Source organism: Salmo salar, chromosome ssa13 (assembly GCF_905237065.1).
Source record: "Salmo salar chromosome ssa13, Ssal_v3.1, whole genome shotgun sequence".
Taxonomy (NCBI): domain Eukaryota; kingdom Metazoa; phylum Chordata; class Actinopteri; order Salmoniformes; family Salmonidae; genus Salmo; species Salmo salar.
In genome coordinates this window covers 106,637,822-106,661,856 of record NC_059454.1, presented here as the reverse complement: position 1 = coordinate 106,661,856, position 24,035 = coordinate 106,637,822, and the positions used below count along the sequence as shown (strand labels likewise).

General features: G+C 44.3%; 1 protein-coding gene across 2 annotated transcripts in view; it reads right to left on the bottom strand.

Moving 5' to 3' along the window:
* Positions 1-24,035, bottom strand: part of shroom3 (shroom family member 3) — a 209,404-nt gene that overhangs the window by 103,403 nt on the left and 81,966 nt on the right. The window contains exon 2 of one of the 2 annotated variants that reach the window (XM_014138941.2): positions 22,005-22,159. In XM_014138941.2, the coding sequence (XP_013994416.2) occupies positions 22,005-22,159 (155 nt within the window). Of the gene's footprint in view, positions 1-2,694; positions 3,460-22,004; positions 22,160-24,035 lie in introns of those variants that run through there. The other variant, XM_045692630.1, reaches the window with a different exon arrangement.

Sequence of the window (24,035 nt, the reverse complement as noted above, 5' to 3'; positions counted from 1 at the left end):
ATTGTGTATCGGAGAGTGGTGGTAATCCAGCCAATTTCTGGAAAGTGATCAAATCTTTGAAACAAAACTCCAGCAGGATTTAATAGCCTCTGGTCCCATACTAGACAAAATAATAACCATTTAATAACCATTTTACTTCAGCTGGTCATCTGTTTGAAAGGATAGTCTCTGAAAATACCTCTCATTCCACTAGAGGGAGTCCTTTAGTCACCTCAAAACAGATTGTAGAGAATAATGCACTAAAATACACATACTTTATTTTCATTTCAACCACTTGATGTCTATGACGTACTAAGTGCTAAAGATTGATGTTAAAAAGTTGATTCACTTAATCCCTTCTTACTGCAGCTCTCTGCCCCACTTATTGCAGAACTATTGACCTATATTTTTTACTTGACAATTGGTGTTATCCCTACGATCTGGAAAGAGACTAAGCACCATTTCAGCTGCTACGCTTGTTTAACTTGATGTGTTCAATTGCTTAGATCATAAAAGTCATTGTGCTGCCTTTCAAAAGTTCTTCGACACTGTTGACTGAAATAGGCCTGGATCAGGCTTTTTTTGCAAGTAGTTTGAGAATGATCTGTCAGACAGGACACAATGTGTGATTTCTGATGGTGTTAAGGCCAGTTTCCTGGATATTATAAAAGGTGTACCTCAGGGGTCCGTATTAGGACCTGTTCTCTTTACTATTTATATAAATAATATTGGTCTATCTGTTAAAACATGTTAAATTAATCTGTATGCAAACGATTCTGTTATGTATGCCATTTCCCCAACTGTTGGATATGTTAGAGCTGCAATCTGATATTGTTGCCTTACAGAAAACCCTGGTTGGTTTAAACATTGTACTTAATGTGGGAAAGACTAAATACATGTTGTTCTCTAATTCTCGTAAGAACGTTTCAGATGGACTACATATTTATTCACTGGATGGGTCTCCCATTGATCAGGTTCCCGCCTATAAATATCTGGCCGTTTAGATTGACAAAGATGTAATGTTTAAAAAAAACATACGGATGAGCTTGTTAAAAAGTTAAGATTTAAAGTGGGCTTCTTTTTTTTTTTTTTTTAAATAGATCTTGCCTCTCCCTAAATAGCAGAAAGCAGATTGTAAAGTCAACTTTGTTTCAAATGGACTGCATATTTCCAGCCAGTTCATGGCTATGGTAACACCATTGACCAGATTGCAGCAGCCATCACTCTTAAACTTTTGGATGCCGTCTACCATAGCGCCCTTCACTTTATCACAGGTGACAGTTTTAATACTCTCCATTGCATCCTTTATCAAAAGGTTGGCTAGTCCTCATTGAAGTCCCGTAAATCACCTTTCTGTTTAAAAAGCTCTACTACACAAGCTTCCAACTTACTGAACCTTGTTGCTAAAGTATAAAAGAATGACCTCTCAGGGTTGGTTAGCTCTCAGGGTTGGTTAACTCTCAGGGTTGGTTAGCTCTCAGGGTCGGTTAACTCTCAGGGTCGGTTAGCTCTCAGGGTTGGTTAACTCTCAGGGTCGGTTAGCTCTCAGGGTCAGTTAGCTCTCAGGGTCGGTTAGCTCTCAGGGTCGGTTAGCTCTCAGGGTCGGTTAACTCTTAGGGTTGGTTAGCTAGCTCTCAGGGTCGGTTAACTCTCAGGGTCGGTTAACTCTCAGGGTCGGTTAGCTCTCAGGGTCGGTTAACTCTCAGGGTCGGTTAGCTCTCAGGGTCGGTTAGCTCTCAGGGTCGGTTAGCTCTCAGGGTCGGTTAGCTCTCAGGGTCGGTTAACTCGAGGTCCCTCTGTTCTCGACCAATTTAGGTAAATCCTCCTTTAGTTTTAGTGCCCCCCATTGTTCGAATAACCTGCGAAATTCCTTGCATCTTGATTCCCTGCTGCCGCTAGGGCAGTTTAGGACTCTGGTGTTAAATTAATTCACTGAGGATTGTGGTTGTTTCTATTGACTGTAATGGTTTATTGGTTTACATTGTAGTATTGTAATTGTACCTTGTAGTTTTTTTGTTATTTGTGTTTTATTTTATTTTATTTATTTTCTTGATTATGAAAATGTTTGTATTCAGGGCACCATTGTAAATGAGACCCTTGTCTGTGGGATGGGCTTCACAGTCGACCTCTTGACCCAACATTAGGAGCACACAGTTAAGAGGGAGGGAGGGAGGGAGGGAGGGGGGAGGGAAAGAGAGTGAGAGAAAGAGAGAGTGAGCATATAGCCTTTCTTCCTCTGCAGTACACAGAACTAAACGATGACTACTGTCATGTAGCGTATCTGTTGTTAGGGTCGGTAGGTAGCCTAGCGGTTAAGAGCATTGGGGCAGTAACCGAAAGGTCGCTATTTCAAATCCCTGAGTCGACAAGGTGAAAAATATGTCGATCTGCCCTTGAGCAAGGCACTTAACCTTCATTTCTCAAGGGTCGCCATCAATAATGGCTGATCCCTGGCCATGACCCCGCTCTCTGAGCGTGACTCAGGGGGGAGTTGGGATATGCAAAACAAAACATTTCCATTTCACACCCGTACAGGTTACCCACTTGCAGTGAAACAGGACAAATATAAGCACCCCCTATTTGAGGTATGGAGAGATGACAGAGACCAGTCACATATCTGTTGTTAGGTATAAACAGAGACCAGTCACATATCTGTTGTTAGGTATAAACAGAGACCAGTCACATATCTGTTGTTAGGTATAAACAGTCACACACCTGTCTGAGTCACTACTGATGTCTGGGATCTCATCCATCCTTTGGTGACATACAGCCAGAGTTAAGCCCTAGTGCTCCTGGGAAAAGTAGTTTCTCTTCAGAATAGCCAGGGTCAAGCCCTGGTGCTCCTGGGAAAAGTAGTTTCTCTTCAGAATAGCCAGAGTCAAGCCCTAGTGGCCATGGGAAAAGTAGTTTCTCCTCAGAATAGCCAGAGTCAAGTCATTTAATACATCCAAAGTAGTTCCTCCTTTCTCCTTAGAACGGTCTCAGCTAATCAGCTAGTCCAAAGCTCAGAAAGGATCACGATCAGTTAGGACCAAACAGACTTGAAAATGGCTGTCTTACATCACCGCTGAGAGAGGGACACATGACTAGAGCATGTCAACTGGGCTTCAGATCCAGACTGGAGTCCATCTTGGTTCGTTTCAGGTGGATTCATCTATCTGTCTGCAACCAGTCAATCAGTTGATCCACATGGACTGGTGGGATATGATCGCTCAACCTAACATATACCTGTAATCTTTTACTCACTGTTAACTACAGCAACAATAACCTGTGCTGACTCCTGTCCTCAGGAAATTCTCACGCCTCCTCCTTCATTTCCCTCCCTTTCCCCTCAAGTCCACCCTCCCAGAGAACTGCTGTGTCCAAAGTCTGAAGTTATGCAACTCCTCCGCAGTCTTGTCTTCCCACAGCTGTAGGTAGGCTGACAAGGTCCTACAGTGGCACTCCCTCCATACCGTGGAGCAGTCAGCCAGTCAGTCAGCCAGCCTGTCAGTCAGTCAGTCAGCCTGTCAGTCAGCCTGTCAGTCAGCCAGCCAGTCAGTCAGACAGCCTGTCAGTCAGCCAGCCAGTCAGCCAGCCAGTCAGCCAGTCAGTCAGCCAGCCAGTCAGTCAGCCAGTCAGCCTGTCAGTCAGTCAGCCAGTCAGTCAGCCAGCCTGTCAGCCAGCCAGTCAGCCAGTCAGTCAGCCAGCCTGTCAGCCAGCCTGTCAGCCAGGCTGTCAGCCAGCCAGTCAGCCAGCCTGTCAGCCAGGCTGTCAGCCAGCCAGTCAGCCAGTCAGTCAGCCAGTCAGTCAGCCAGTCAGCCAGTCAGTGTGTGGTAGCCTATAGTCCAGTAGGCAGACTGACAGTTAGGCTGACTGCTGCACACCATTTAGCCTACAGTGGAGCAGTCAGCCAGTCAGCATGGTAATGGTATAGTCCTGCAAGCTCCAGGCTTCGACAGGTGTTTGCCCAGTCAGGACAGCACTACCTAACGCTACCTGTCCTGAACACTCCTGGACTACAGAGCCATCCAGGAAGTTGTGTTTGTTCAGACTTTACAGAGTCAACACTACACTGACTAACCCTACTGCATCTCCACACCACAGCACCGCTGGGTCGAACACTGGACGAAAGGGAAGCTTTGTGGTGTCCTCTCTGCCTCTCTCTCTTGTCTGTCTCTCTCTCTCTCTGCCAACATCTCTTGGACTCTGTACTTGGATGCAAATGAGCATCCTGCCATCCTCTGTGGCTGGGCTCTGTGGCTGAGCTGTTTCCTCCCTCCCCTCTCACATGGCCGGAGAGAGGGAGAGAACAGCCACCCAGTCACGCAGGCAGGCAGGTGAACCTGAGTCCTGTGCACAGTGTAGAGTATAGTCCAGGGTTAGAAACACAAAGCCAGGTGTGAGACAATGGCTGCCATTATGGCCTTTTATTAGGAAGAAGAAAAGCCTGCTCTGTTTGTATCCAGCCAGGGGCAATGGGGACAGACTACAGACTATCCAGCCAGTCAGGGCCAGGGGCAATGGGGACAGACTACAGACTATCCAGCCAGTCAGGGCCAGGGGCAATGGGGACAGACTACAGACTATCCAGCCAGTCAGGGCCAGGGGCAATGGGGACAGACTACAGACTATCCAGCCAGGGACAATGGGGACAGACTACAGACTATCCAGCCAGTCAGGGCCAGGGGCAATGGGGACAGACTACAGACTATCCAGCCAGTCAGGGCCAGGGACAATGGGGACAGACTACAGACTTTCCAGCCAGTCAGGGCCAGGGGCAATGGGGACAGACTACAGACTATCCAGCCAGGGACAATGGGGACAGACTACAGACTATCCAGCCAGTCAGGGCCAGGGACAATGGGGACAGACTACAGACTATCCAGCCAGTCAGGGCCAGGGGCAATGGGGACAGACTACAGACTATCCAGCCAGTCAGGGCCAGGGGCAATGGGGACAGACTACAGACTATCCAGCCAGTCAGGGCCGGGGGCAATGGGGACAGACTACAGACTATCCAGCCAGTCAGAGCCGGGGGCAATGGAGACAAACTATCCAGCCAGTCAGGGCCGGGGGCAATGGGGACAGAGTGGCTGCGTCAATATGTATTTGTTGTCAATGTTTTGGCGTCAGACTGGTAGCAGTTGTGAAAAAAGTAAATAGTTGGACGAGTTGCAGAAGTAATTGAAAATAATGCTATTGTTGATTAATTGCTTTGTTCATTCATTAGTCTATTTCCTGTTGAACCATATGGTCTATCTACTAGAAACTCATGGACAATATGGACACAGATATACAAAATGTATACTATATATGAATATACAGTACTAGTCAAAAGTTTGGACACATTTACTCATTCAAGTGTTTTTCTTTATTTTTACTATTTTCTACATTGTATGAAATAACACATATGGAATCATGTGGTAACCAAAAAAGTGTTAAACAAATCAAAATATATTTTAGATTTTAGATTCTTCAGAGTAGCCACCCTTTGCCTTGATGACAGCTTTGCACACTATTGGCATTCTCTCAACCAGCTTCCTGAGGTAGTCACCTGGAATGCATTTCAATTAACAGGTGTGCTTTGTTAAAAGTACATTTGTGGAATTTCTTTCCTTCTTAATACTTTTGAGCCAATCAGTTGTGTTGTGACAGGTAAGGGGTGGTATACAGACGATAGCCCTACTTTTTAAAATAAAAGTAACAAATAATTAAACAGCAGCAGTAAAATAACAATAGTGAGGCTATATACAGGGGGTACCGGTACAGAGTCAATGTGCTGGGGCACCGGTTAGTCGAGGTAATTGAGGTAATATGTACATGTAGGTAGAGGTAAAGTGACTATGCATAGATAATAAACAGAGAGTAGCAGCAGCGTAAAAGAGGGGTCTGGGTAGCCCTTTGATTATCTGTTCAGGAGTCTTATGACTTGGGGGTAGAAGCTTTTAAGAAGCCTTTTGGACCTAGACTTGGCGCTCCGGTACCGCTTGCCGTGCGGTAGCAGAGAGAACACTATGACTAGGGTGGCATTCTAAAGCCCTATTTTAATAGTAATATACAGTGGTTCCTCCTTTAAAAGTTGTGAGCTTACACCGCGGGACTTAGAGGTACCCAGCGTCACGGCTTCATTGCTCCAGACCACCACAAGGGGGAGTTAGAGCACTCATTATGCATTTGGGTCCCAAGGTTTTTATATGACCAATCATATCGAGTAGTTCCAATAACGAATTTGACGCGAGCCCCCCATCCCTCGTGACTTTCTTCAGCAAAGATGGCTGACAAAACATTACGGAGGAAACAAATGTAAGTAGTTATAACGTCATAACGAATCAAGCAAAACATTTACAATTGAGAGGAATATGTTTGTTAATGATGAGACCAATTTTTGTCATAAAATTAATTTATGAAAATCACTATTTAGCAAGTTTATTTCCAGTCATATCCAATACCAGGTGTATCAAACTCCATTATTTGAATGATGCTGTGTCTGCATGTATATATTACAATTATACACTTCAACAGTGTTTACCACTCCTGCTCCTGGGACATCAATGATAACACATTGTAACTATGCAATAGACTAGAAACATGATTTAAGTAAAGGCTGATTTGTAATTCATATATACAGAATAAAAACAGTACATCCTGCCAGCACGCCCACAAGCTTGCTGAATGATATGTGGAAGAGAGCGAGGAATGAGATGGGAGTAACAATCCAGGCTATTTGCTCGGAGACCGGCATAATAATTGTAATGAAACAACCAGGGAGCAGGCTTTGAACCCTCAACATTCTAGCCCGAAGTCCAGCATGCTATCGACTGTGCCCAAATGTAATAATTGGGGTTGGGGCCGATTGTGGCTAAAAATACTTTATCAATTGAAGTTAGAAGGAAAAGCCTACAACTATTTTAGCACCGTTTTGCACTGCTCTGAGACAAGCATGGGGACTCAGAGACAAGCGTACTCCTTCCTCCCCGTCGGGGATTTGAACCCCGGTCTCTCGTCCACACGACACAGGGATTCTTTCGCTAAATAGCCCAGTACTGTACTGCCGACCGTCACGTTGTACTGCGCCATATATCCCGTTCCATCCTAACATGGAACAGAAACATGGAATAGAAACATCATAATATTAATCAAATGCATTAAGCATGTACCAGTCAAAAGTTTGGACACACCTACTCATTCCAGGATTTTTCTTTATTTTTACTATTGTCTACATTGTAGAATAATAGTGAAGACATCACAACTGTAGCAGGTGTAGCCCATTACGCAAATGTTTCCGATTAGCAGGACAATATACTTTTTATAACCCGGCTACTGTTGTGAAAATCCCTCAACTTGCAATGTATTCGATGCTTAAATACTCTAAAGTGTTACATTTCTAACTCAAACCAGCATTTCTTCATCGTCATCTTTATGCTTTCGTAAATATTCTTGATCTTCTTCCTTTTTTGTGTAGCAATTTTGAGCAAATTGCTCAAGGGCCACGGTTGATTTGTCTGTGAAGATGACGTTATTGAATGTCTCGCCAGCTTTGATCCATGCCAGGGCCTGCAGGACGCAAAGTTCTTTGTTTGTCAGACGAATCATTGGAATCATTGACTCACTCACGCGTTGAAAAGGGCGAGGAACGAGATGGAGTCACAATCCATGCCAGGCACACCTGTGAGCTCTGGAACTCCACCTCCGACAGGCAGAGTCAACATACGTGGCGGGTTCGTCAGGTCTTCGGTTCACCCTGACATTTCCATTCCTCTTCTGACAGCAGAACTTGACCAACTGCTCACCAGGCACAGCAAGTGCCACCCGGACCATTATGCTGTTCTGCTATTTCAAGGACGTGTAAACGAAGAGAGATACCACAAATGGGCACAGAATACATAGCCTTCCCGCTGTGGACGTCTATTTCAGCACCGCGTGCCCTGCATTCTGTAGTACAGACATGGCCTGCTCTCCCTTATGTAAGGAATTAGGCACTTTCCCATGTTTACTACGGTATGTATTGTGCACAGTAGCCTAATAAATAAATAAACACATTTCGTTAATAAAATAATAAGGTATAATAAAATAAAAAAATACTCTTTCAAAATGCAGATGTTGATTTAGTTATGGATCCATAACGAATTACTATTGGAATAAATATCACTGATTTACAGAAATATTGGAACAAAGTTGCCTAATGAAGGCAAACCATTTAGAATCCTCCAATCCTGTAGCCTATTCCAGACCGTCACGTTGTACAGCGCCATATTTTCCATTCAATCCTAACGGAAACCCCGAGGGTTTCGTTTTTTGTTTTTCTCTGACTACAAACACCATAATATGAATCAAATTAATTAAGCCACATTTCTTAAAATCAATCCCATATACTATGTTATTACAAAAAAAGGTTTTAAATTCTCTGATAATGCCTAATACGGAATAGTATCAAATGCTTCTCAAAGATGCCCTCTGGTGGTAAAACTAGCAATAACTTGCAGTAACAGAACAAATGTCTGACAATTAAATAACGTGCCACAGAATGCTGCAGCAGCACGCAAGGTGTGTCGCAGAATGATGCAACTTTTAATGGAGGATCCACTGTATAACAACAATAGCCTAATTGTCAACCCAACATGCATGACAATCACTGGATTAGGTTGCACATTAAAATATTTTGAATCACAACATGAAAATAATATTTTTTATTTAAAGGTGCACTATGCTGTAATCGCTCTGCCATTTCCTGGTTGCTAAAATTCCAATAGTTCACCTAATTTCAGTTTATGTAACAAACCAAGCATGTATAGTGTAGCACATGGCTCTTCAACCCTGTTTCTGGAGAGCTACTGTCCTGTAGGTTTTCGCTCCAACCCTAATCTTTGTTATAATTAGCTGGTTGATGAGCTGAATCGGGTTAGCTAGGGTTGAAGTGAAATTACGGTCGGAGTGAAAACCTACAGGACGGAAGCTCTCTAGGAACAGGGTTGGAGAACCCCGGTGTAGAGGTCTGAGTGGGACTGATATCTTCACCCTCAGCTTGTCATACAGCATCCAACCACAGTCCCGCAATGTTATTTTAGGCGTATGTGAAGCAGCTCACTTGCCAGCAATGGTCCCAGTAATTTTACAGATACTGTAGTAAACTACAGTCTAATCATATTTAAGTTAATTTCATAGTCATATCATATTTAAGTTAATTTCATATTCAAGTTAACTGCCACTTGATTCTCCATCCATGTAGGCAGCCGACTCAATGAGACCACACATACTGGGCACACTTGAACTCTCACTCCCAACTAGGAGAGGTAGGCTGCTGAAATTGAAGCAGCGAATTCTGAGTGTGAATAATGCCCCCCAAAAATAATTTATAATTTTAATACAACAGGTAGGCTAACACATACAAAGCAGAAAGACGATCATTTCCAAATAATCTGCGGGACAAGAAAAACGTTTTTATCCCATAGTCATCAGTCTGACTGCCCTCAGCATGAAAAATGCCTACCGTGCCACATTTGATAAGAGATAAGAATAACAAATAATTAAAGAGCAGCAGTAAAATAACAATAGCTGGCTTTATACAGGGGTTACTGGTACTGAGTCAATGTGCGGGGGCAATGGTGTTGAGGTAATTGAGGTAATATGTACATGTAGGTAGAGTTATTAAAGTGACTATGCATAGATAATAAACAGAGAGTAGCAGCAGCATAGAAGGGATGGGGGGCAATGCAAATATTCTGGGTAGCCATTTGATTAGATGTTCAGGAGTCTTAGGGGTAGAAGGGGTAGAAGCTGTTTAGAAACCTCTTGGACCTAGACTTGGCGCTCCGGTACCACTTGTTGTGCGGTAGCAGAAAGAACAGTCTATGACTAGGGTGGCTGGAGTCTTTGACAATTTTTAGGGCTTTCCCCTGACACCGCCTGGCATAGAGGTCCTGGATGGCAGGAAGCTTAGCCCCGGTGATGTACTGGGCCGTACGCACTACCCTCTGTAGCGCCTTGCGGTTGAAGGCCGAGCAATTGCCATACCAGGCAGTGATGCAACCCGTCAGGATGCTCTCGATGGTGCAGCTGTAAAACCGTTTGAGGATCTGAGAACCCATGCCAAATCTTTTCAGTCTCCTGAGGGGGAATAGGTTTTGTCGTGCCCTCATCGTGACTGTCTTGGTGTGCTTGGACCATGTTAGTTTGTTGGTGATGTGGACGCCATGGAACTTGAAGCTCTCAACCTGCTCCACTGCAGCCCCGTCAATGAGAATAGGGGCATGCTCCGTCCTCTTTTTCCTGTAGTCCACAATCATCTCCTTTGTCTTGTTCACGTTGAGGGAGAGGTTGTTGTCCTGGCACAACACGGCCAGGTCTCTGACCTCCTCCCTATAGGCTGCCTCATTGTTGTCGATGATCAGGCCTACCACTGTGGTGTCATCGGCAAACTTAATGATGGTGTTGCAGTCATGCCTGGCCGTACAGTCATGAATGAACAGGGAGTACAGGAGGGGACTGAGCACGCACCCCTGAGGGGCCCCTGTGTTGAGGATCAACGTGGCGGATCTGTTGTTACCTACTAGGGATGCAATGGTACACAGTATGTTGTCGAACCGTTCGGTACGCCCCCTACGGTTCAATACGCACACGTCAACCACGGAATTACGATATGCCTGTCATTTTCCTATCATTTCCAAAACGTGCTTATTGCGCAGCATACTACATGCACGTTGTACATTCAGATCCACAGAACCAGACGCTCAGCTTGTGACGAGGCAAGGCAGGCAACTGCTTGGGGCCCCTTGCCATTAGGGGGATCCTGAGGGCTGACAAACTTTACTCCACAGCAATGTCTCAAAATGTGGCAACCGCAGTGACTGCAACCAACTCCTCCTTAACCTGTTAGGGCTAGGGGGCAGCATTTGCACGTCTGGATAAAAAAAATGTACCCGATTTAATCTGGTTACTAATCCTACCCAGTAACTAGAATATGCATATACTTATTATATATGGATAGAAAACACTCTAAAGTTTCTAAAACTGTTTGAATGGTGTCTGTGAGTATAACAGAACTCATTTGGCAGGCAAAACCCTGAGACATTTTCTGACAGGAAGTGGATACCTGATGTGTTGTATTGACTTTAAACCTATCCCATTGAAAAACACAGGGGCTTAGGAATATTTTGGCACTTCCTATTGCTTCCACTAGATGTCACCAGCCTTTACAAAGTGTTTTGAGTCTTCTGGAGGGAGATCTGACCGAACAAGAGCCATGGAACGATGATGTCCCATTAGACACCTGGCGCGAGTTCATGTTGGGTACCCTCGTTCCAATACGTTATAAAAGAGTATGCATTCGTCCACCTTGAATATTATTCATGTTCTGGTTAAAAAGGCCCTAATGATTTATGCTATACAACGTTTGACATGTTTGAACGAACGGAAATATATTTTTCCCCTCGTTCATGACGAGAAGTCCGGCTGGCTTAGATCATGTGCTAACTCGACGGAGATTTTTGGACATAAATGATGAGCTTTTTTGAACAAAACTACATTCGTTATGGACCTGTGATACCTGGAAGTGACATCTGATGAAGAGAATCAAAGGTAATGGATTATTTACATAGTATTTTCGATTTTAGATCTCCCCAACATGACGTCTAGTCTGTATCGCAACGCGTATTTTTCTGGGCGCAGTGCTCACATTATTGCAAAGTGTGATTTCCCAGTAAGGTTATTTTTAAATCTGGCAAGTTGATTGCGTTCAAGAGATGTAAATCTATAATTCTTTAAATGACAATATAATATTTTACCAATGTTTTCTAATTTTAATTATTTAATTTGTGACGCTGACTTGACTGCCGGTTATTGGAGGGAAACGATTTCCTCAACATCAATGCCATAGTAAAACGCTGTTTTTGGATATAAATATGAACTTGATAGAACTAAAAATGCATGCATTGTCTAACATAATGTCCTAGGAGTGTCATCTGATGGAGATTGTAAAAGGTTAGTGCATCATTTTAGCTGGTTTTATGGTTTTGGTGACCCTGTCTTTGACTTGACAAAACATTACACACAACTCTTGTAAATGTACTGTCCTAACATACTCTAAATTTATGCTTTCGCCGTAAAACCTTTTTGAAATCGTAAAACGTGGTTAGATTAAGGAGATGTTTATCTTTCAAATGGTGTAAAATAGTTGTATTTTTGAAAAATTTGAATTTTGACATTTATTTGGATTCAAATTTGCCGCTCTTGAAATGCACCTGCTGTTGATGGAGTGCACCACGGGTGGCACGCTAGCGTCCCACCTAGCCCATAGAGGTTAAACAACCAATGGACAATTTGCAATGATATCTCAGTAGGAAACCTTCCTAAAGGGGCCCCGTGAAGAGAGGGGAAACTAAAAACAAATATTCTCTCAGCTCCAACGTGATAATGGCAAGCGCTAGTGAGACAGAGAGAAGCAAATTTGAAGAGGCACCTCTGTCTTTCAAATCCGCTGTGTGGGAACATTTTGGATTCAGCGTGCAATACGATGACAAGGATAAGAAGACAGTAAACAAAGTACTGTCTGCAAGCATTGCTTTGTCACTGTCGAATGGAAACACTTCTACGCTACTCGAATGGAAACACTTCTAACATGATGTGTCATTTACGTCGCCATCACTCGGCCGTATCCCTTGCCGGTGGAGCTGGAGCAAGGAGAGTCCACTCGTTAGCGAAAACACAACAATCACTCGCTGTTGCCTTCCAACAATAATTTACGACAAATTCAGAAAAACATCACAAAATAACGAAAGAAGTGGGAGTATTCATAGCCAAAGAGTTGCAGCCACATTCGGTGGTTACAGACTCGGGATTTCGTCACCTGATGAAAAAAATGTAACCCCGTTACAATGTCCCCTCCCACACATTTCAGAAGCAAAGTAATTCCCAAACTCTATGAAACATCTCAGAGAGAAATTGAAAAGGAATTGACACAGACATCCTATCTAGCTCTCTCCACTGATAGTTGTACCACCAGAGCAACTCAAAGCTACCTCACTGTGATGGTTCACTATGTTCTGGAAGCTACTTCACTGTGATGGTTCACTATGTACTGGAAGCTACTTCACTGTGACGTTTCACTATGTACTGGAAGCTACCCCACTGTGACGGTTCACTATGTACTGGAAGCTACTTCACTGTAACGGTTCACTATGTACTGGAAGCTACTTCACTGTAACGGTTCACTATGTACTGGAAGCTACCTCACTGTGACGGTTCACTATGTTCTGGAAGCTACCCCACTGTGACGGTTCACTATGTTCTGGAAGCTACCCCACTGTGACGGTTCACTATGTTCTGGAAGCTACTTCACTGACGTTTCACTATGTTCTGGAAGCTACCCCACTGTGACTGTTCACTATGTACTGGAAGCTACTTCACTGTGACGGTTCACTATGTACTGGAAGCTACCTCTCTGTGACGGTTCACTATGTACTGGATTGGGAGATGAAGAGCTACATTTTGCAAACTCGTCCCCTGTATGAGAGTCATACAAGCGCACACTTTTCTTAAATATAAAGATACCGAAACCGTACCGTTACCGTGGCCCACAAACCATGATACATACCGAACCGTGGGCCCACTGTACCGTTACCTTCACCACCTGGGGGCGGCTCGTCAGGAAGTCCAGGATCCAGTTGCAGAGGGAGGTGTTTAGTCCCACAGTCTTTAGCTTAGTGATGAGCTTTGTGGGCACTATGGTGTTGAGCTGTAGTCAATGAATAGCATTCTCATATAGGTGTTCCTTTTGTCCAGGTGAGGAAGGGCAGTGTGGAGTGCAATAGAGATTGCATCATCTGGGGATCTGTTGGGGCGGTATGCAATTGGAAGTGGGTCTAGGGTTTCTGGGATAATGGTTTTGATGTGAGCCATAACCAGCCTTTCAAAGCATTTCATGGCTACAGACTTGAGTGCTTACGGGTCGGTAGTCATTTAGGCAGGTTACCTTAGTGTTCTTGGGCACAGGGACTATGGTGGTCTGCTTGAAACATGTTGGTATTACAGACTCAAACAGGGAGAGGTTGAAAATGTCAGTGAAGACACTTGCCAGTTGGTCAGCGCATGCTCGGAGTACACGTCCTGGTAATCCGGTTGGCCCTACAGCTTTGTGAATGTTGACCTGTTTGAAGGTCTTACTCACGTCGGCTGCGGAGAACATGATCACACAGTCATCCGGAACAGCTGATGCTCTCAAGCATGCTTCAGTGTTCATTGCCTCGAAGCGAGCATAGAAGTTATTCAGCTTGTACAAGGGAGTTTGCCAGTGATTCTAATATTTTTGCAAGGCAAGATAGTTTAGAAATTGGGCAGTAGTTATCTAGGTCAGAATGATATGCAAATTCTTATTTACAAATCCGGACAACGCTCCTGAACACGGCCGGCTGTGATACAGCCCGGGATCGAACCAGTGTCTGTAGTGACGCCTCTAGCACTGAGATGCAGTGCCTTAGACCACTGCCTTAAACCGCTGCGCCACTCGGGAACGAAAGGTAAACAGGAAGGTAAAACATCTAAATCAGAGATAGAGGGACGCACCCTCCCTATCATACAACCCCAGGTCATACAGGAAATGTTGCTCATTGTCATACAGGAAATGTTGCTCATTGAAAGTTGTATCTTTGTAATAATGCACAAACACAATTTAGGTAGCTTAGTATCTCTACTGCAGGCAATGGGATAATGGTCACTGAGCTCGTTAGCAAAGATTCCATTGGCTAGATACTTTTGTCAGAATTATATCCAATATAGTTGATTTTTCAGGGTGTTTTAAGTTGGGGTGGGTTGGTTTAGTTATAAGTTGAGTTAAATTTTGCTCAGTACAAAAATCATTCAGTCTATCTGATACTGACATCAACCAATCCAAGTTAAGATCACCCAATATTTATAATTCAGAATCAGCATAACTAGACAGCAAGTCAGACAATTTGTTAAGAGCAATTGGGAGGGCCGAAGGAGGGCGATAAACTCCCCTCCAGACGTGACTCTTGGCATTCTCATGGTCTGAGAGTGCTTTAGGTGCATTTTGGCAAACTCCAAGTGGGCTGTCATGTGCCTTTTACTGATGAGTGGCTTCCATTTGGCCACTCTACCATGAAGGCCTGCTTGGTGTAGTGCTACAGAGATGGTTGTCCTTCTGGAAGTTTCTCCCATCTCCACAGAAGAACTCTGGAGCTCTGTCAGAGTGACCATTGGGTTCTTGGTCACCTCCCTGACCAAGGCCCTTCTCCCCCGATTGCTCAGTTTGGCCGGGTGGCCAGCTCTAGGTAGAGTCTTGGAGGTTGAATGATGGAGGCCACTGTGTTCTTGGGGACCTTCAATGCTGCAGACATTTTTTGGTACCCTTCCCCAGATCTGTGCCTCAACACAATCCTGTCTCTGAGCTCTACGGACAATTCCTTCGACCTCATGGCTTGGTTTTTGCTCTGACATGCACTGTCATCTGTGGGACCTTATATAGACTGGTGTGTGCCTTTCCAAATCATGTCCAATCAATTGAATTTACCACAGGTGGACTCCAATCAAGTTGTAGAAACATCTCAAGGATGATCAATGGAAGAAGGATGCACCTGAGCTAAATGTTGAGTCTGAAAGCATTTGCACTTATGTAAATCAGGTATTGCAGTTTTTTTTTATACATTTGCAAACATTTCTAAAAACCTATTTTTGCTTTGTCATTATGGGGTATTGTGTATAGATGAATGAGAAAAATAAATAATTTAACCCATTTTAGAATAAGGCTGTAACATAACAAAATGTGGAAAAAGTGAAAGGGTCTGAATACTTTCCGAAAGTGTAACTTGTGTAACTTTATGAGCTGTATGTGTAACTTTATGAGCTGGATTGCCTGTCTTTGCAAATATATATTTTTCGTTTCTGCTAGTTAGCATTTTTAGCTTGCAGCCTCCAAGGAAATTCGCTATTCGCCCAATGGGCTTTTTTGGCATTTTGTCTTGGCGCCCCCTTGTGTACTAAGCCGGTAATACCGTACATTCCCGGGATGAGAGTAGGACTGTAGGATGATATGAACATCTGGATACCACCCAAACCTACTATCAACCACTACATCACGTACAATGGAACTCCGTACGATGGAACTCCGAACGATGGAACTCCGAACGATGGAACTCTGAACGATGGAACTCCGTACGATGGAACTCCGCACGATGGAACTCCGTACAATGGAGCTCTGAACGATGGCCATCTTGGGAGGGAGAGGTCCTGGATTTCCAGGTCGCACGGAGCCAATGACCTGGGATAGCTGCACTCTGAGAGAGAGCTCTAGGGCACATGGAGCTTACCCCAACAATCATTGAGAGAGGTGCACGGTGCAGCAAGGAGCTCTATTGCCTAGAAGGAGAGAGGGGTGGGAGGGGTCGAGCCTAGGAGAGAGGAGGGTGCTTCGCTACACCCGCAATAATCGGTTAAACACGTGTATGTGACCAATAAAATTTGATTTGAGGAAAGGACCGCCCAGGTTACAGCTCCCTCGGACCCCGCTGAACCACCTCGGCCCAGTCTCTGTGGTGAAGTGAAGTAGAACAAGCCACCTGCTCCGAGAAGTGGGGCAGATCGTTTAGCCTGGGGTATAGCTACATTGGTGAACTCGTCAACGAGGTTCTCCATCTGCTTCAGCTCATCGGATAGCCGCTGAACGTCCTTCTGCAGCAACCCAATATCATCCATCATCCGATCACACCAAAGGCACTTTTTCCACATACCCCTGTTCCTTATGTGCTCGGTCTTCCACTCTGTCCCTCTGGTTAGTGAACATTTCACAGCGGTAGCATTGAACAGTCAATGGCTGGCCATTGATATCCATTGGATAGTCATCGGTAGCCATAATGCTAACAACAAAGCAGGCTAGCCACAGCTAGCAGGGCAAGCTTAAAGTTGAAAAAGTCCAATAAGGCGATGTGTTCTGTAAAGAGCTAAAATATGCTACAAAAACAACCAAAAAGACGAGTGCATCGTCACGGACCTGTACAGGCCATCTGTCGATACACTCAAGTAAAGTTAAATATAAAATAGCCTATAAATGAGGATAAAATAGCTCACAGACGAGTTTAACAGACACACATACACATGATAAGACACACACTCCACACACACGTACACATGGATGTTGTATTGTAGAGACGTGATAGTGGAGTAGTGGTCTGAGGGAACATATTAAATGTATTGAGTAAATTGTTATGAAATGTCATGTCATGTAATATTTTAAACTGTATATAACTGTTTCAATGTTGTTGGACCACAGGAAGAGTAGCTGCTGCCTTGGAAGGAACTAATGGGGATCCATAATAAACCCCAGGAAGAGTAGCTGCTGCCTTGGAAGGAACTAATGGGGATCCATAATAAACCCCAGGAAGAGTAGGTGCTGCCTTGGAAGGAACTAATGGGGATCCATAATAAACCCCAGGAAGAGTAGCTGCTGCCTTGGAAGGAACTAATGGAGATCCATAATAAACCCCAGGAAGAGTAGCTGCTGCCTTGGAAGGAACTAATGGGAATCCATAATAAACCCCAGGAAGAGTAGCTGCTGCCTTGGAAGGAACTAATGGGGATCCATAATAAACCCCAGGAAGAGTAGCTGCTGCCTTGGAAGGAACTAATGGGGATCCATAATTAACCCCAGGAAGAGTAGCTGCTGCATTGGCAGGAACTAATGGGGGTCCATAATAAACCCCAGGAAGAGTAGCTGCTGCCTTGGCAGGAACTAATGGGGATCCATAATAAACCCCAGGAAGAGTAGCTGCTGCCTTGACAGGAACTAATGGGGATCCATAATAAACCCCAGGAAGAGTAGCTGCTGCCTTGACAGGAACTAATGTGGGTCCCATAATAAACCCCAGGAAGAGTAGCTGCTGCCTTGACAGGAACTAATGGGGATCCATAATAAACCCCAGGAAGAGTAGCTGTTGCCTTAGCAGGAACTAATGGGGATCTATAATAAATACCAATACAAACTACTCGTCCACTACTCGCTCCAAACATTACTTGCTACCCGTCATCCCAGAATGCTATATGACTGAACGAATGGGTAAAGTACAGCTTTTTGTAATCCAGAACTGAAGGGTGTTCTCTCTCTGATCCTCAGGAGTGGATGGCGAAACAACCTTTGTCTTCAATCACAGTAGTCTATTACACGTTTTAATAAAGCTGGGAATGACTTTAGAACACCCCCTGTTGCCAGGATACTAATGTTTTCTATTGCGTGTCGCCGGGAAAGGAAAATGATTGGTGCGACCAAATCATGGGCTATTTGGTCCCTTAGTGGCACTAGTACCACCAGTGGAAAATATGGGTCTGAAGTTCTGGCTTTAGCCCATGGCAAAATGTGTGGGATGTTCCCTAATGATGAAAGGGTTTGGGAAGCGTTGATTTAGTGTGTTAAAATAGCTTCTATAAAAGATCTTCCTTTAGCAAACCAAAATTCTTGATCCTATCCTAATGTGAATATGGATGAAACAGTAATGCTGCTGTGCAGCAGAATTTACCTGTAACAGACAGCTGATCTAGTCTAGTGGGTACAGAAGGTTATATTTACCTGTAACAGACAGCTGATCTAGTCTAGTGGGTACAGAAGGTTATATTTACCTGTAACAGACAGCTGATCTAGTCTAGTGGGTACAGAAGGAGTAACAGACAGCTGATCTAGTCTAGTGGGTACAGAAGGTTATATTTACCTGTAACAGACAGCTGATCTAGTCTAGTGGGTACAGAAGGTTATATTTACCTGTAACAGACAGCTGATCTAGTCTAGTGGGTACAGAAGGTGTAACAGACAGCTGATCTAGTCTAGTGGGTACAGAAGGTGTAACAGACAGCTGATCTAGTCTAGTGGGTACAGAAGGTGTAACAGACAGCTGATCTAGTCTAGTGGGTACAGAAGGTTATATTTACCTGTAACAGACAGCTGATCTAGTCTAGTGGGTACAGAAGGTTATATTTACCTGTAACAGACAGCTGATCTAGTCTAGTGGGTACAGAAGGTGTAACAGACAGCTGATCTAGTCTAGTGGGTACAGAAGGTTATATTTACTTGTAACAGACAGCTCATCTAGTCTAGTGGGTACAGAAGGTGTAACAGACAGCTCATCTAGTCTAGTGGGTACAGAAGGTGTAACAGACAGCTCATCTAGTCTAGTGGGTACAGAAGGTGTAACAGACAGCTGATCTAGTCTAGTGGGTACAGAAGGTGTAACAGACAGCTGATCTAGTCTTGTGGGTACAGAAGGTGTAACAGACAGCTGATCTAGTCTAGTGGGTACAGAAGGTGTAACAGACAGCTGATCTAGTCTAGTGGGTACAGAAGGTATAACAGACAGCTGATCTAGTCTAGTGGGTACAGAAGGTGTAACAGACAGCTGATCTAGTCTAGTGGGTACAGAAGGTGTAACAGACAGCTGATCTAGTCTAGTGGGTACAAAAGGTGTAACAGACAGCTAGCTGATCTAGTCTAGTGGGTACAGAAGGTGTAACAGACAGCTGATCTAGTCTAGTGGGTACAGAAGGTGTAACAGACAGCTGATCTAGTCTAGTGGGTACAGAAGGTGTAACAGACAGCTCATCTAGTCTAGTGGGTACAGAAGGTTATATTTACCTGTAACAGACAGCTGATCTAGTCTAGTGGGTACAGAAGGTGTAACAGACAGCTGATCTAGTCTCGTGGGTACAGAAGGTGTAACAGACAGCTGATCTAGTCTAGTGGGTACAGAAGGTGTAACAGACAGCTCATCTAGTCTAGTGGGTACAGAAGGTGTAACAGATAGCTGATCTAGTCTAGTGGGTACAGAAGGTGTAACAGACAGCTCATCTAGTCTAGTGGGTACAGAAGGTGTAACAGACAGCTCATCTAGTCTAGTGGGTACAGAAGGTGTAACAGACAGCTGATCTAGTCTAGTGGGTACAGAAGGTTAGCCAGCCTGAGTTCCTATTTTTACCCTCCGCAGGGTGTCAATCATATCACAGAACTGCTGTTGTGGAGATAACAAAAGAGCCTGGGAGTTTATCCATGATCCCCTCATCCAGCGCGCACGCACACACACACACACGCTCACACACGCACACGCACACACACGCACGCACACACACACACACACACACACACACACGCACGCGCACACACGCACACTCACACACTCACACACTCACACACACACACACACGCTCACACACACACGCGCACACACACGCTCACACACACACGCTCACGCACACACACACGCACACGCACACACACACATGCTCACACACGCGCTCACACACACACGCGCTCACACACACACGCTCACACACGCGCTCACACACACACACGCTCACGCACACACACGCTCACACACACGCTCACACACACACACACGCTCACACACACACACACGCTCCACACACACACGCTCACACACACACACACACACGCACACGCATGCACGCACACACACACACACGCGCTCACACACACACCAGACCCCAGCAAACACCCCCTGGCCTGTTATCGTTAGTGCTGCAGCATGACCACTATAGACATCAGGGCGATATGAGACTAAGGAGTACTGTCATATGGTACTGTCGTATGGTACTGTCATATGGTACTGTCATATGGTACTGTCGTATGGTACTGTTGTATGGTACTGTCATATGGTACTGTCATATGGTACTGTCGTATGGTACTGTCATATGGTACTGTCATATGGTACTGTCATATGGTACTGTCGTATGGTACTGTTGTATGGTACTGTCGTATGGTACTGTTGTATGGTACTGTCATATGGTACTGTCATATGGTACTGTCATATGGTACTGTTGTATGGTACTGTCGTATGGTACTGTTATATGGTACTGTCGTATGGTACTGTCATATAGTACTGTCATATGGTACTGTCGTATGGTACTGTCGTATGGTACTGTCGTATGGTACTGTCATATGGTACTGTCGTATGGTACTGTCATATGGTACTGTCGTATGGTACTGTCGTATGGTACTGTCGTATGGTACTGTCAAATGGTACTGTCATATACTACTGTTGTATGGTACTGTCATATGGTACTGTTGTATGGTACTGTTGTATGGTACTGTTGTATGGTACTGTCGTATGGTACTGTCAAATGGTACTGTCATATACTACTGTTGTATGGTACTGTCATATGGTACTGTTGTATGGTACTGTTGTATGGTACTGTTGTATGGTACTGTTGTATGGTACTGTACAGACGGAGAGGGACAGAAGGAGATGGACAGACGGAGAGGGACAGAAGGAGATGGACAGACGGAGAGGGACAGACGAAGAGAGACAGATGGAGAGGGACAGACGAAGAGAGACAGATGGAGAGGGACAGACGAAGAGAGACAGATGGAGAGGGGTGGAAGGAGAGGGACAAATGGAGAGGGACAGACGGAGAGGGACAGACGGAGAGGGACAGCCGAAGAGAGACAGATGGAGAGGGACAGACGAAGAGAGACAGATGGAGAGGGGTGGAAGGAGAGGGACAAATGGAGAGGGACAGACGGAGAGGGACAGACGGAGAGGGACAGACGGAGAGGGACAGATAGAGAGGGACAGATGGAGAGGGACAGATGGAGAGGGACAGAAGGAGAGGGACAGACGGAGAGGGACAGAAGGAGAGGGACAGATAGAGAGGGACAGATGGAGAGGGACAGATAGAGAGGGACAGATGGAGAGGGACAGATGGAGAGGGACAGAAGGAGAGGGACAGACGGAGAGGGACAGAAGGAGAGGGACAGACGGAGAGGGACAGATAGAGAGGGACAGATGGAGAGGGACAGATAGAGAGGGACAGATAGAGAGGGACAGAAGGAGAGGGACAGAAGGAGAGGGACAGACGGAGAGGGACAGACGAGAGGGACAGATGAGGTGGGACAGATGATAAGGGACAGAAGGAGAGGGACAGAAGGAGAGGGACAGATGGAGAGGGACAGAAGGAGAGGGACAGAAGGAGAGGGACAGATGGAGAGGGACAGATGGCCCCGGCATGACAGGGGTATGATGGTTTGTGTTATTTACCTGCGGACAGTGAGTCGGAGAGTCTTGTATGATCCTTTGACCAATGAGACGGCTTCCTGCCTGAATCCACTGAGTTCCACGTCGTTAATGACAACCACCTGGTCTCCTGGCAACAGGGGGTGTTCCAACAGGTCTGCCTTCCCACCTCCCTCAACCTGGAGAAGAAAGAAGAATACATTTTCACTATACACATCTAGTCATCTCCATAAAGCTGACACTCATCAGAAAGCTGTTTACACTGTATAAATTATTCATCACTATTACTGGAACACACGCCATCGATACAGCCATTAATAGTATGACATTTACATGGTTTTGGGGAAACTGAACTAACAGACGCTCAGTTGGTGTTCTTTAGGTTCCTTGGGGTGGGATTGAGCGACGTTTTCATTCTCCAGTCATTTCAGATAGTTTACATAATCCAGTCATTTCAGATAGTTTACATAATCCAGTCATTTCAGATAGTTTACATTCTCCAGTCATTTCAGATAGCTTACATTCTCCAGTCATTTCAGATAGTTTACATGCTCCAGCCATTTTAGATAGTTTACATAAACCAGTCATTTCAGAAAGTTTACATAATCCAGTCATTTCAGATAGTTTACATTCTCCAGTCATTTCAGATAGCTTACATTCTCCACTCATTTCAGATAGTTTACATGCTCCAGTCATTTCAGATAGTTTTCATTCTCCAGTCATTTCAGATAGCTTACATTCTCCACTCATTTCAGATAGTTTACATGCTCCAGTCATTTCAGATAGTTTACATAATCCAGTCATTTCAGATAGTTTACATAATCCAGTCATTTAAGATAGTTTACATAATCCAGTAATTTCAGAAAGTTTACATAATCCAGTCATTTCAGATAGTTTACATAATCCAGTCATTTCAGATAGCTTACATGCTCCAGGCATTTCAGATAGTTTACATGCTCCAGTCATTTCAGATAGTTTACATGCTCCAATCATTTCAGATAGTTTACATGCTCCAGTCATTTCAGGTAGTTTACATGCTCCAGTCATTTCAGATAGTTTACATGCTCCAGTCATTTCAGGTAGCTTACATAGTTTACATGCTCCTGTCATTTCAGATAGTTTACATGCTCCTGTCATTTCAGGTAGTTTACATGCTCCAGTAATTTCAGAAAGATTACATAATCCAGTCATTTCAAAAAGTTTACATAAGCCAGTCATTTCAGATAGTTTACATAATCCAGTCATTTCAGAAAGTTTACATAATCCAGTCATTTCAGAAAGTTTACATAATCCAGTCATTTCAGATAGTTTACATTCTCCAGTCATTTCAGATAGCTTATATTCTCCAGTCATTTCAGATAGCTTACATGCTCCAGTCATTTCAGATAGTTTACATGCTCCAGTCATTTCAGGTAGCTTACGTAGTTTACATGCTCCAGTAATTTCAGATAGTTTACATGCTCCAGTCATTTCAGGTAGCTTACATCGTTTACATGCTCCTGTCATTTCAGATAGTTTACATGCTCCAGTCATTTCAGGTAGCTTACATAGTTTACATGCTCCTGTCATTTCAGATAGTTTACATGCTCCAGTCATTTCAGGTAGCTTACATAGTTTACATGCTCCAGTAATTTCAGATTGTTTACATGCTCCAGTCATTTCAGGTAGCTTACATAGTTTACATGCTCCAGTCATTTCAGGTAGTTTACATGCTCCAGACATTTCAGGTAGTTTACATAGTTTACATGCTCCAGTAATTTCAGATAGTTTACATGCTCCAGTCATTTCAGGTAGCTTACATCATTTACATGCTCCTGTCATTTCAAATAGTTTACATGCTCCAGTCATTTCAGGTAGCTTACATGCTCCAGTCATTTTAGATAGTTTACATGCTCCAGTCATTTCAGGTAGTTTACATGCTCCAGACATTTCAGGTAGTTTACATAGTTTACATGCTCCAGTAATTTCAGATAGCATACATTCTCCATTCATTTCAGAAAGTTTACATGCTGCAGTCATTTCAGATAGTTTACATAGTTTACATGCTCCAGTCAT